Genomic DNA, 13,599 nt, shown 5'->3' on the forward strand with positions numbered 1-13,599 from the left:
CTGCTGAATCAGGTGAGATTCCTGACAGGAATTCCCAAAAAAGTGTCCAAATCTCCTTTTCCTGGGGTTTCCTCATCATCCCTCTGGAGCAGGTGAGATTCCCAATGGGATTCCCAAAGTGTTCAAATCCCTGCTGCTTTTTCTGGGGTTTCCTCATGGCTCCTGGGAATGGGATTCCCAGTTGCAGCTATCCCAAAATATCCAAACCGCTGCTGCTTTTCCTGGGGTTTCATGTGGAATTGGTAAATTGGGGTTTTTAAAGGAAGAATTCAAACATCCAATCAAAGCTTTTTTGGAATCTCTCCAGGAGGTTTTTCCATCATTTTGGACACTGGGAATGTCTCCAGCCTGTCTCATTACAGAGCCAGGTGCCACTCAGATCCCGGGATTTCAAGGAATCTGCTCCTTGCAATCTCATCCCACTGCTCCTTCCCTTTCTTTGGGTTTTCCAAGGAATGGCTGTAGGCACGCCGGGGATTTAAGGTTTTTTTTTTGGGAAAAATTCCTCATCCAGAGGGTGGTTGGGCACTAGAACGGCTCCTTTCCATGGGAAAAGCAGGAATTTTGTGAGGGATTTATCGCTGTCATCCCTGATCCAGGCGGGATCTTCCCCCACCTCCCTTTTCCATCTCCATCCAAGGTTCCCCCCACTTTTCCCGGGAATTCCCCTGGGATCTGCCCGTCTGAAGTTGAAATTCCCATCAATCCAGCAGCTCCTCGCCGATCCCGTGGGATCTGCGGCTCCCAGGAAAAGACGCAGCAGCGACCTTGAGCCTGGAGTTTACCTTGGATAGGGAAAGGGGAGTGTTTTGACGGGAAGAGAATCCGTTAAAATGAGATCAAAGGAATTTTTCCAGGGAGGAAGGCCCTGGCACAATTCCCAGGAAAGTTGTTGCTTCCCTATCCCTGGAATGTTCAAGGCCAGGTTGGAGCAACCTGGGATGTTGGAATGGGATAAAATCCCTTCCCATGCAACCCATTCCTGGATTCTGGGATTCTTGGATTGCTCCCAAAATTCGGGCACTCGCCTGGGCTATTCCTGTATTCCGAGCGGGAATCCACATCCCATCCCTGGGCACCTGCAGCTCTGGGATGCTCCCAGCCTCATTCCCAGGAGGAATTTTGCCATGGCTGAGCTGCATTCCCAAATTCCCAGATCCCAAACTCCAGCTGGGAGGGGAAGCTGGGAGAAGGAGGAGCTCTCCCTGGTTTTCTTTCCCTCCATCCCATCATTCCTTCGCCCCTTTTTCCTGTGCAACATTCCCGCCTCTCCTGAATTCCTTGTTCATTCCGGAGGCAGCTCCAGATGGAAGGAATTCTAATCAGGATTTAATTGCAGAGCACAGCTTGAGCCTCATTAATATTCCCAGAAAAAACCCCGGGAGCTTTGTCTGAGCACCCGGAACGCTCCAGCTCCGGCCTCATCCCAGCTCCTTCCTCACAGATCCCAGCTGGAATCGCCATCCACACCCCCTCGATCCCGAATCCTGAGGAACAACCCCACATTCCCAGCAAATCCCACTTTTTTCCCTGGCAAAATCCCAGTGGGATAAAAGCAGGGATGGCGTTCCAAAGGGATCCTCTGAAATCCTGGGATATCCAGCCGGTCAATCCCACCTGGAGCAGCCCTGGATGCTGGAGGAGTTAATAAATTCACGATTTTTTTTTTTTTTTTAATCTGGAGCCTGATTAGCTCATTAAGGAGAAACTAATTTTCCTTGGAAATCAGCAGCTCCCTAATTAATTGTGATCCATAATTAGAAGCTAATGAAGGTAACCCGGATACCGCGGAGCCGCTCCGTGGATTTGCTGCCGTATTTTTGGATCTTTTCCCTGGATTTTGCCCTCAGCAAAGCTCCCGGAATCTGGGCCGGGCCGTCTGCTCATCCCACATCCACATCCCGGGGTTTTCATGGAGCGATCCAAGGGATGTGTGGGTTGGGAAGAGGGAGCTTTGCTCCTCCCTCCTCCCAGATTCCGGAGCCTCGGGATTGGGAATGAGCCCGTGCCCAGCACCAGGATAAAAATATCCCAAGGGAGTGGGCGGAGGATCAGGAGGAGCAGGATTGGCTCCCTAGGAATGGGAGAATCCCAGAATCCTGGAATGGTTTGGGTTGGAAGGGACCTTAAAGCTCATCCCATTCCATGGACAGGACAGGGCTGGATTTGGGATGGGAGAGAGGCTGGATTTGGGATGGGACAGGGACAATTCCCACTGTCCCAGGATGCTCCAAGCCCTCTCCAACCTGGCCTTGAGGATTTGGTTCTGGAGACCTCTTGGAAAATATTCCTTTCTTGTGAGTCAGGGAACAAAATCCTTGGATGCTGCAATTCCATCAGGAAGCAGCCCGGTGCCGTCACATCCCATCCTTCTGGAGCTCATCCCGTTCTCCTGCAGCCAGGCTGGGAGAGCTGGGAATGTTCCCCAGGAGAAGGGAAGGATCCAGGGAATCCTCAGGGCCCCTTGCCGGGCCTAAAGGAGATCTGGGAAAGCGGGAAAGGGATTTGGGATAAGGATTCTGTTGGGATCCCCATGGATCCCTTTGCAGGGAATGACTTCCATGGAAACAGAGGGATTTTTGATCCCGCCAGGAATGAGGAGCCGTTTTCCAGAGGCAGCCAATGTTCTCTCCTGCTGGGAGTGGCAGGGGGAAGGGGCAGCCTCTGTTTATCCGGAGGAAGCTGAAATCCAAACTCCTGCTCCCATCGCTGCCAGGATTGTGGGAACGGCTGGATTTGGGATGGGGGAAAGGCTGGATTTGGGATAGGGTAGGATATGGAATTTCCAAACCTCCCCGAGTGCCCTTCCATGTTTCCTTGGGATTTTCCATCCGGGAATGGGATCCAGAGGTGCTGCTGGATGGATGCTGCGTCCATCCCTGAGGTTTTTCCATGTGGGATTGAAGGATGGAGTGGAATGAAGGGATTTTTCCATGTTCGTGGGGCTTTCCGTGGAATATGAGGGTTCGGAAGTGCTCCTGGTTTGCGTTTTCCAAGGGAAAAACAGGTTTTGGAAATTTCTGACATTGAAATAATTTATCCAAGATTTCCTGCTGGATGGATTTCTGGGAAAAGTGGAATTCAGCCGTGGCCAGGGTGGAGCTGTGCTGCTCCAAGGATGGGAATTGCGGATTTTTCCCATCCCTTGGATTTAATGCTGATGGATCTGACAGAAAATTCATCCCGGATTTCTATCAGGGAGCAAAATTCCATCCCTCCCATCCCAGGGATGGCTCTGAGTCCACTGGAATCCCCAGGATTCTCTGCACAGATTCCTCAATCCCATTCCCTGATTCCAGAATCCAGAAGGTTTCCACCCCGCTCCCTGCTGCTATTCCAGCCATTCCCAGGGAAAAAAATTCTCTCTCCACCCCACAATCCCCAAAATTCACGATTTTTCCAAATAATTTTCCCTTTTCCCAACATAACCCGAAGGATTTTCCCTTTTCTAAAAGCTTCAGCAAAGGGAGGGGCAGGAGCTGCTGGAAGATTTCCTTCTTCCAGCCTTTTCCGTGGAAAACCTCGGAGCTGCCAGAGCCAGGAGAGCTCCAGGCTGTCCCTGAGGGGCCGGAATCTGGGTCACCGAGCTTCCCTCAGCCGGGGATCAGGGATCCAGGGATTAGGATTCACCTTGGATTAACTCAGGCTGCCGGCAAGGTCCCACTGAAAAACGGGATAAACGCAGCCGGAATCCTGGATTTTTTAGGGATTTTTCCCTTTTATTGCCTTTATTTTTCCTTTGCCTTTTCCAGGTGCCCTGGGAAAGGCACATTCCTTGTCCTTTTCCCAGTGTGTGCAACCAATTTGAATCAAAATTCTGGATTTCATGGGAAGAAACGATCCTAAATAACCAAACCCAGTGTTGTCCTCTTAAAATCCTGATGAATTTTGGGAAAATCCATCAAATCTTATGGTAAAAAGACATTCACTCGGCTGATTCCTTAAAATAAAAGAGGTGGAATTTGAATTTGTGCTGTAAAAATTCCATCCACCTGGAATTCTGCAGTTTCTGTGGGAATTTCTGCTGCAGCCGGGGTGTGAATAAAGTCCTGGCAATGCGAATCAGAAATTTGGGAAAAGCAGGATAAGCCGATCCTTTGGATAAGTGATGGGGGCTGGAATATTTCATATAACAAAGACAAAACGGGGAATTGCAACCCAGGAATTCACTGGGAGGCAGAGCTAAGGAATCACTGACATTCCCACGTTTCCTTTTCCCTCTCTGTCTCATATTTGGGAATTTTTCCTTCCCAAATTCCTCCCTGCTGCTCGAGGGAGGAAATGAATCCCAAGAAACCTTGGGAGCGACAGCTCTGGAGCCGTTCCTGGCCCTGATCCGACTTCCTGGAGCTGCCGAGGGCAGAATTCCCAGCACGTTCCTTTGTTCCCAATAAACGGAGCCGGGAGCTCGGCACGGGAAAAGTCGGGAAGGAAAATCCATGAAATATTCAGCGGCTGTGCCGAGCTGACCCAGTTATTCCACACGCTCCGAGCGCCGCTCCGGCATGGATACAGAACAGAGCAGGGAAGGACACCGGGGTGGCATCCGGACACGGAGCTTCCTTGGGAATGGAAAAGGTTCCCATCCCAGTGGGAATCTTCCCAGGAGGCTCCGTAAAAGCTTTGGAAATTCCGCATGGAAAGATCCCATCCTGTGGGACTGGGGATTTGCAGGAGTGTGTGATCCCAGAATTCGGGGTTTGTTCCATGGAGGAGAACCTTGGAAAATGGTGATTCCGAAGTTGGGAAGGAAATCTAAAATCTGGGAGGGAAATTCCAAATGCTCCAACTCCAGGCTGGGTTGGATGAGCTTGGAGCAACCTGGGACAGGGAAAGGGATCCTGGGCGATGGCAGGGATTGGGAATGGATCTCATGGAAGATCTTCCCACCCAAACTGTTCTGGGATTCTGGGATTCACGTGGGATCCAATGGCTGAGGGGTTTTACAGCGTCCGGAATCTCTTCCAGTCCTTTCACCCATGGATTTGGATCATGAAAGGAGAAGTGTGGATATTGGGAAAATTCCCTCATGGAAAGGGTTTTCCAGCCCCGTCCCCATTCCCAGAGGGATTGAAAATCCCTGTGGATGCAGCCCTTGGGCACAGTGCATGGATCAGTGCTGGGAATGGTTGGACTCCATGATCTTGGAGTGCTTTTCCAAGCCAAATATTCCATGAATTCCTGCTAAGCTCCCGGCTGTCCTTTCCCTGCTCCATGGAGTCTGGAGAAACCCCTTCCCATCCATGGATCAGCTGGGAATACTGGGGATACTGGATAAACCCAATGCCTGGTTTGGCCCATCCCAGGCTGAGCCGGATCTCCCTTCTCCAACAATTTCCCATCCCTGGAAACACCAATTTCTCCCGAAATTTGATGTCTTTCCTGATGTTTTCCTTTCTTTTCCACTCCAGACTGGCCGGATCGAGCCGAACTATCCCAAAGTTTGTGGCCACCAGGGAAATGTGCTGGACATCAAGTGGAACCCCTTCATTGAGAACATCATCGCCTCCTGCTCTGAGGACACCTCGGTGAGCCGGAATTCCGGGATGCAATTCCCAGACCCATCCATCCTCCCCGTCCCATTGATTCCCCATTTTGATATTTCCCTGGCATTTGTTTTGGGAATGCTGAGGGACAGGAGATCAAAGCCAATCCCAAATTGTGCCCAGCCTGGCTCCTGGGCCAGAATTCCCCCCTGTTCTTTATTTTCCGGACATAAATCCAGAGGATCCAGAGGGTAATTCCCATGAGGAGCAGCTGAAGGAGCTGGGAATGCTCAGCCTGGAGAAAAATGGGATCCGGAGGGAATTCCAGGCTCTCCACAAGTCCCTGACAGGAGGGGGCAGCTGGGGGAGGTCCCGGGGAAGGTTCAGGTTGGAAATCTCCATGGAGACAATGGAAAAGAGGAGCTAGATCCTGGGAAAATCCCTGGTGGTTTTTAGAGCAACTAACCTGGAAAATCTGGGAGTCTTTATCCCAAAGGATCCCAAAACGTGGAGTCTGTAGGGTCAGGTTTGGGGTCTCGGGACAAGGAAGGGCTGGGAATCTGGGAATTCAGGATGAGGATTCCAATGTCCTGCCTGGATAACACCATCTACCCTGACTGGGTTTTTCCCAAGGGATCCCAAGGGTTCGTTGTTTATCCTTGAGGGACAATCAGTAGCAGGGCTGATCCTGGAATTCCCAGAAGTTTTGTTTTTGGGAATTCCAGGATTTTGGATGTTTTTGGGAAGGAGCTTTCAAGGCCAGGAGTTGGGATGGTCCAAACCCCATTCCAGGTATGGATCTACCCTGGCTGGACTTTTCCTGAGGGATCCCAAGGATTCATTGTTTATCCTTGAGGGACAATCAGCAGCAGGGCTGATCCTGGAATTCCCGGGCAAGACAGGAATTCCAGGGGCGGGAGTTGGGATGCTCCAAACCCCATTCCAGGTGCGGATCTGGGAGATTCCGGAGGGGGGACTGAAGCGGAACATGACGGAGGCGGTGCTGGAGCTGTACGGACACAGCCGCCGCGTCGGGCTCGTGGAGTGGCACCCAACCACCAACAACATCCTCTTCAGCGCCGGCTACGACTACAAGGTCAGCCTTCCTGGGAGTGCCATTCCAAAGGGCTTTCCCGGATTTTGGCACCGCTGGGAGTCGCCTGTGGATGGCCAGAGTGGGATTGTGGAACGCTGGAATGGTTCCAGTGGGTTGGAAGGAGCTTAAAGCTCATCTCATTCCGTGCTTTCCGTAGGGCAGGAAGGAGCAGCTTCCATAGGCCAGGGGGACATTCCATGGACCAGGGGGACATTCCATGGACCAGGAACAGCTTCCAAAAACCAGGAACAGCTTCTGTAGACCAGAAACAACTTCCATTTATCAGGGAGAGCTTCCATAGACCAGGAACAGCTTCCACAGATCAGGGAGAGCTTCCATAGGCCAGGGAGACATTCCAGAGACCAGGAGCAGCTTCCATAGGCCAGAGAGACATTCTGTAGATCAGGGAGATCAGGGAGACATTCCGTAGATCAAGGAGACATTCCATGGATCAGGAACAGCTTCCACAGATCAGGGAGAGCTTCCATAGACCGGGGAGACATTCCATGGATCGGAGAGATATTCCATGGACCAGGGAGACATTCCATGGATCAGGGAGACATTCCATGGATCAGGGAGAGTTTTCATAGACCAGGAAAAGCTTCCATAGGCCAGGGAGATGTTCCATGGACCAAGGAGCAGCTTCCACAGAGCAGGAAGACCTCCCACCATCCCGGGTTGCTCCAGAGGCTCTTCCCGCAGGTGCTGATCTGGAACCTGGACATCGGCGAGCCGGTGAAGATGATCGACTGCCACACGGACGTGATCCTCTGCATGTCCTTCAACACCGACGGCAGCCTCCTGGCCACCACCTGCAAGGACAAGAAGCTGCGCGTGGTGGAGCCGCGCTCCGGGAGGGTCCTGCAGGTGGGATGGGCGCTCGGAGTGAGATTTTTAGGGAAGACTCTTATGGGATGTCGGGAAAATACCCTTCAAGGGCCATAGGTGCTCCCTGCAGGGTGTTTTCTGCGTGGTGGAATCCAGTTGACAGCCTGGTTGTGGAGATGGTGGGAAGGGCTTGGCCTCATCCCAAGCGGAGGAGTTGGAGGCTTTGATTCCGTTGTTAATTAAGGATTTATGGAAAACAGTGGGAGTAAAAGGGAAGTTGCAGGGGAAGGTCCAGAGTTGGAGGCTCTGATTCCGTTGTTAATTAAGGGTTTGTGGAAAACGGTGGGAATAAAGGGGAAGGTGCTGGAGGTTTGGAGGAGGATGATGGGTTCTCCCTGATCCGCAGGAAAATGGGAATTTTGGCTTGCCCTGGGGCAGGTGCCGAAGGACAGAGCTGGAATTTCCCCAGGATGAGGCTGGTGGAGCAAGGAAAGGGCTTCCCTGGGATGAGAGCTGGATCCAGGGGGAATTTCAGAGCTCATTCCTGTCTTGCAGGAGGCCAGCTGCAAGAACCACCGCGTCAACCGCGTGGTTTTCCTGGGAAGCACCAAACGGCTTCTGACCACGGGAGTGTCCCGCTGGAACACCCGGCAGATCGCCCTCTGGGACCAGGTGGGTGCCAAGATCCCCCTCTGTCCCTGCTGGAATTCCTGCTCCATCCCTGCCAGGATCCTGCTCCATTCCTACTGGAATTCCTGCTCCATCCCTGCTGGAATTCCTGCTCCAACCCCACCAGGATCCCTCTCCATTCCTGCCCAGATCCCCGCTCCATCCCTGCCGGAATTCTTTCTCCATGCCACTGCCATCAGGACACGGCTAACACCGGGATTTTCCTGTTTTCCAGGAAGATTTATCCATGCCTTTGATCGAGGAGGAGATCGATGGGCTCTCGGGGCTCCTCTTCCCATTCTATGACGCTGACACCCACATGCTGTACCTGGCTGGGAAGGTAGGGATGCACGGAGCATCCGGATGTGCCATTCCCAGAAAAATCCCCCAGCATTGATCAAGGGATTGGGGCTGAATTTTGGATCCTGGAATGGTTTGTATGGAAAGGGAGCTTCAAACTCATCCAGTTCCTTGGATGTCCCTGCCATGGGACACATTTGATCATCCCAGGCTGCTCCAAGTTCTGTCCAACCCAGGATATTCCAGGGATCCAGAGGCAGCCACAGCTTCTCTGGGAATTCCATCCCACCCCCTCCCCACCCTCCCAGGGAATGATTCCTCCCCAATATCCCATCCATTCCTGTCTTCTAAGTGCTCCTAATCCTGTTTTTTTCCACCTTCTCATTTCCAAATCCATTCCCGTCCCTCTTCCCTGCTGCTCCAGGGTGACGGCAACATCCGGTACTATGAGATCGGCTCGGAAAAGCCCTACCTGAGTTATCTCATGGAATTCCGCTCGCCAGCTCCACAGAAAGGACTGGGTAAGGGTGGAGGTGCTGCTGCTCCGCTTCCCAGAGCACGGAAAAGGTGGATGGGGAAGGTGCTGGATTGAATGGCACAAGGAAACGGGCTTGGATTTGGTTTGGGTTGGGTTTAGGTTGGATTGGATTGGTTTGGAATGGGTTTGGATTGGGTTTAGATTGGGTTGGGTTTGGGTTGGGTTTGGGTTGGGTTTGGGATTGGGATTTTCCATGCTGGAATTTCACGGATGGGCGATCCTGGTGCCTCTCCGGTTTGGGATTTTCCATGCTGGGAATTTCACAGATGGCTGATCCCGGTGCTCTCCGCAGGGGTGATGCCGAAGCACGGCCTGGACGTCTCCGCCTGTGAAGTTTTCCGTTTCTACAAACTCATCACCCTCAAGGGGCTCATTGAGCCCATCTCCATGATCGTCCCGAGGCGGGTGAGTCCTGGAATGTGGGAATGAGCAGGATCCGGAATGTCTGGGCGGCTCTGGAGCCATGGACATGCCCCACTTTGGCCAATCCCATGCATCCCTGGACCTCTCCATCCTTACTGATCCCATGGAATTTCAACCACAATTTAACGGGAATGTTTTTAGGGAATGTTTCTCCAAGGGGTTGGTCTCACTTGAGTTTTGGGAATTTTGGGGAAAATATCTCTTGCATTGGGGTTTTCTGGGAAGCAAATCCAGCTGCTGGCCAGGGCTGGGTGGAGAACACAATCCCAGGTTCTCTGCTCCAGCCAGTGCTTCCCAAATTTTCTCCCTGTGTCCAGAGTTTCCCAGCTATCCAGGTGTTCATTCCCTCTGTGGGGCAGGGAATTATTCCCCTGTGCCCAGGGAGCAGATTCCCAGATCCCATTGTTCTTCTCTTCCCATTTTCCCAGTCGGAGACGTACCAGGAGGACATTTATCCCATGACTCCAGGGACGGAGCCAGCCCTGACCCCAGACGAGTGGCTCAGTGGGGTCAACAGAGGTAAAACCACCAGGGGGGTATCCCAAAAATATCCGGAATGTGGGAAAAGAGCACCACATCCTGCTGATCCACCGGCTCTCCCGCAGATCCCATCCTGGTGTCGCTGAAGGAGGGATACAAGAGGAATTCCAAGATCGTCTTCAAGGCGCCGGTGAGGGAGAAGAAAAGCGTGGTGGTCAACGGGATCGACCTCCTGGAGAACGTCCCGCCCCGCACGGAGAACGAGGTGGGGCAGCCCTGCAGTGGGAGTGGGAATGGGAATGGGATCTGGGGATGAGCCTGGAAAGGCACCGTGCTGCCGGTCTCCATCCCAACAGAGGCAGGAGTGTGGGATCCTTCCAGGGATGGGAGCCTGGGATCCAGCCCATGACCCTTTCCCATGGTGGGAATGTGGGATCCATCCCATGACCCTTTCCCGTGGTGGACACCTTTTCCAGGAACACCATCCACTATCCCAGGCTGCTCCAATCTGGCCTTGGACACTTCCAGGCATCAGCTTCTCTGGGAATTCCTTCCCAAAATCCCATAAAAATCTCCCATCCTTCAGTTCAAATCCATCCCTTATCCCCAAAATCAGCCAAGTTATGGCCCATTCCCAGCATGGATCTGGCAAAATCCTGGGACGAACTGATGTGATCCCACCAGCTCCACCCCTTCATCTCCATCCTTGTTTTCCAGCTGCTCCGGATGTTCTTCCGGCAGCAGGATGAGATCCGGCGGCTGAAGGACGAGCTCTCGCAGAAGGACATTCGGATCCGGCAGCTGCAGCTGGAATTAAAGAACTTCCGGAACAGCCCCAAGAACAATTGACTCCAGGGACGTTTTCTAAAGAAATTCCTTTGTTTCTACTCCTGAATTCCTTGGATCCACTCACCCAGAACACAATTCTGGAGTCCGCGGCTGCCGAGAGCCTGGAATCACGTTCTGCGTGTCTTGTCCGGCACTAATCCCGCTCTAACCTGATTCCTGGGAAAGCCTGGAGGCTCCCAGTAAGTCGGAGCCATGTTCTGTCCGTTGGGATGAGCCAGCCCAGGGCAGATTCCCGGGAAAGCGTGACGCTTCCTTGCTATTAATTTTTTTTCCTATGCAAAAATGTGACAGTGGGAGTGGAACTGGAAAAGGGGCGGGAAGTGGGAAGGGCTTGATCGACAAAGGGAGTTTCTGTGTGGGAATCCGGGATCCTTCCCGTGCTGGGAAACTGGGATCATTCCCATGGGAGCAGGATAGGATCCTTGCTGTGGTGGGAAACTGGGATCATTTCCACAGTGGGAAATTTCCACATGGGATCCTTCTCGTGATCCTTTCCCATGCTGGATGCCCAGGACTCTTCCTGCAGTGGGATCCCAGGATTCTTGCTGTGGTGGGAAACTGGGATCATTCCCATGGTGGGAGCCTGGGATCCTTCCCATGATTGTAACTTGGGATCCTTCCTGTAGTGGGAACCTGGGATTCTTCCTGCAGCTGGAGCCTGGGATCTGTCCCAGGATCCTTTCCCATGGTGGAAATCTGGGATCATTCTGTGGTGGGAAACTGGGATCCTTCCCAAGGTGGGGAACTGGGATCCTTCCCAAGGTGGAAATTTGGGATCCTTCCTGTAGTGGGATCCTGGGATATTCCTGGGGGTGCTGCCCCATGGATGGAGCCCAAGGGACGGATCCTGAGGATGGATCCCGAGGGATGCACCTGGAGCTTGCCAGGCTCAGCACTTTGGACAATCCCAGGATTGACAGGATTTGCCTGGAGCACAGGGAATGACACCAAATCCCATTGGTTTTTCCTGGAGATCCCAATTCCCACTCAATCCGAGCTGCTGAAGTTCCCGGCGTTCCCAGCGCGGGTGTGTCCCGTCCATGTCCTGCATTCCCTGCTGTGTTCCATGTGCTGTCATTCCTGATTATTTATGCTCCCACGGGATAGTGATGGAATAAAATCTTTTCAGAATACCAGAACCGCGTTCCCGCCTTTCCTTCTCCATCCAGGGGCTGGGGGGGATCCCAAGGAAAATTCTTGGATGTGCTCCCTCAGACCAGGGAGGGGGAAGAAGCTGAAGATGGATCCTGGAATCCAGCATGGATCCTGATTCCAGCATTCCCAGCTCATCCCAACGTTTCCAGCATCCAACTCATTCCAGAGGGAGGAAAACACAGAGTGCTGCCTCTTACCTGGGATCCAGGAGCTCCTTCTTCCCAGCCTGGCAAAGCTGGGAGAGGATTTTCCAGGAGAAAGGCTCCAGTTTTCCTGGGATAACCCCCCATTCCCAAGGGAAAACATTCCAGGAGCTTCACTCAAACCCCAGCACCTCTGTGGGCTTGGTGCAAAGGATTTTAGGGTGACAAAGGTGCTAAAAACACCAGGAATTCCCACTTTTCCAGAGCTGCAATTCCTTCTTTTTAGGGTGCTAAGTAAGACCTGGGAATCCCTGATTTTCCAGGGCTGCCATTCCTTGTTCTCCCAGAAAGAATTCCAGAGGCGGGATTTGTATCAAAAGCTTTATTGAAATTCCTCAAAGCCAAACAGACAAAAACTCCAAAGGTGGCTCTGCCGGGCCCCCAAATTCCCAAAAAAACCTGGAGCCATTGGATTTCTACACACGGAAGCTTTCCTAGGAAATCCAAGTCACTTCCAAAGGGATTTTTCCTGCAGGATCTGTACATTCCCCAAGGATTTTCCTTGTTTTTTGCCTCGCACAAGGTAAGAAAATACAATTTTCAGGAATTTCCATGGAATTTCAGGCATTTCTCCTGGAATTCCTGGCTTTCTGGGTGAAAAAATTGGGATTTTCCAAGCGTTTTTTCCTGGATTGGGGCGGAAATTCCAGAGGGAGCTGATTGGGAAATGGGGGAGGAGTTGGTTTATTCCAAGGTCGGGAAATTTGGGAATTTGGGATATTTTTTGTAGGGATCCCCATTTTTTTTTTCATGCCTGCCATTTCCAGGGATTTGGCTGCACTGGAGCCACAAAAATCCCCCAAAATTCCCCTAAAAACCCCCAAAATAAAAAAAACTTCCTAAAAACCTAGAATTCCCTCCCAAATTAAAGGAAAACTGGGAACACACAACACACAGGGATCGCAAAGTCACCAGCTCTGAACCCATCCCAAAAAATCCAACATTCCCAAAAAATCAATGTTTGATCACTATTTACAAAGAGGGAATTCCCAAAGTTGGGAAAAGGGGCTGGAAATGGCAGCATTCCCAAAAAAACCCCCATGGAGCAAGGCACCATTGCCACCCCAGGGAGGAGGCCTGGCTGCCATTCCCAAAAAAATGTGGATTTGGGAATGGCAGAGGTGGGAAAATCCCGTCTCATCCATGGATTTCAAGTCGGTTCTCTCCTTGTTTTGCTTCCGAGATGTCCAAGCTCCGCTTCGAGAATTCCCAACTCGGTTCCTACTCAACTCTTGCAGTTCCAGGGATTCAAGGAAAAGGATCCAAGGAAAAAATTCCCAAAGAATCGGAGGAGGAGCGGCAGTAAAAATAGGATTTTATTCCCTTCCCACCCTCGCTGCTCCCGCTCGGTTCCCACAGCAACGTTACAATCCGGAAAAAAAAAACCAAAAAAAAAAAAAAAAAAACCAGGAAAAGAAAAGGAAATCCAAAGGGTCGGGAGTGGGAAAAGGGGGAATTCCGGGATAAAAACAGTCAAATCACAAGAGGGAATTTTTTCCAGGGAAAAGCTGCTCAGTCGTCCTCATCCCCGTCATCCTCAGGCTCTCGTTTCCTCTTCTGGCCCCGCTCTTC

General features: G+C 51.9%; 2 protein-coding genes across 2 annotated transcripts in view; one reads left to right on the plus strand and one right to left on the minus strand.

The window, feature by feature from the left end:
• The window catches only part of CORO2B (coronin 2B), a 17,376-nt gene extending 5,571 nt beyond the window's left edge, over positions 1–11,805 (plus strand). The window contains exons 4-13 of the mRNA XM_031059726.1: positions 5,412–5,528; positions 6,433–6,582; positions 7,285–7,449; positions 7,966–8,082; positions 8,315–8,419; positions 8,804–8,900; positions 9,210–9,322; positions 9,769–9,859; positions 9,946–10,085; positions 10,538–11,805. Of these exons, the coding sequence (XP_030915586.1) occupies positions 5,412–5,528; positions 6,433–6,582; positions 7,285–7,449; positions 7,966–8,082; positions 8,315–8,419; positions 8,804–8,900; positions 9,210–9,322; positions 9,769–9,859; positions 9,946–10,085; positions 10,538–10,669 (1,227 nt within the window). The 3' untranslated portion in view covers positions 10,670–11,805. The remainder of the gene's footprint in view (positions 1–5,411; positions 5,529–6,432; positions 6,583–7,284; positions 7,450–7,965; positions 8,083–8,314; positions 8,420–8,803; positions 8,901–9,209; positions 9,323–9,768; positions 9,860–9,945; positions 10,086–10,537) is intronic.
• Positions 11,806–12,334: 529 nt separating this feature from the next.
• ANP32A (acidic nuclear phosphoprotein 32 family member A) overlaps positions 12,335–13,599 on the minus strand; it is an 11,169-nt gene continuing 9,904 nt past the window's right edge. The window contains exon 8 of the mRNA XM_031059662.1: positions 12,335–13,599. This exon is cut by the window's right edge and continues 2 nt beyond it. Coding sequence (XP_030915522.1) covers positions 13,540–13,599 — 60 coding nt within the window. The 3' untranslated portion in view covers positions 12,335–13,539.

Source organism: Geospiza fortis, unplaced genomic scaffold (assembly GCF_000277835.1).
Source record: "Geospiza fortis unplaced genomic scaffold, GeoFor_1.0 scaffold2, whole genome shotgun sequence".
Taxonomy (NCBI): Eukaryota; Metazoa; Chordata; class Aves; order Passeriformes; family Thraupidae; genus Geospiza; species Geospiza fortis.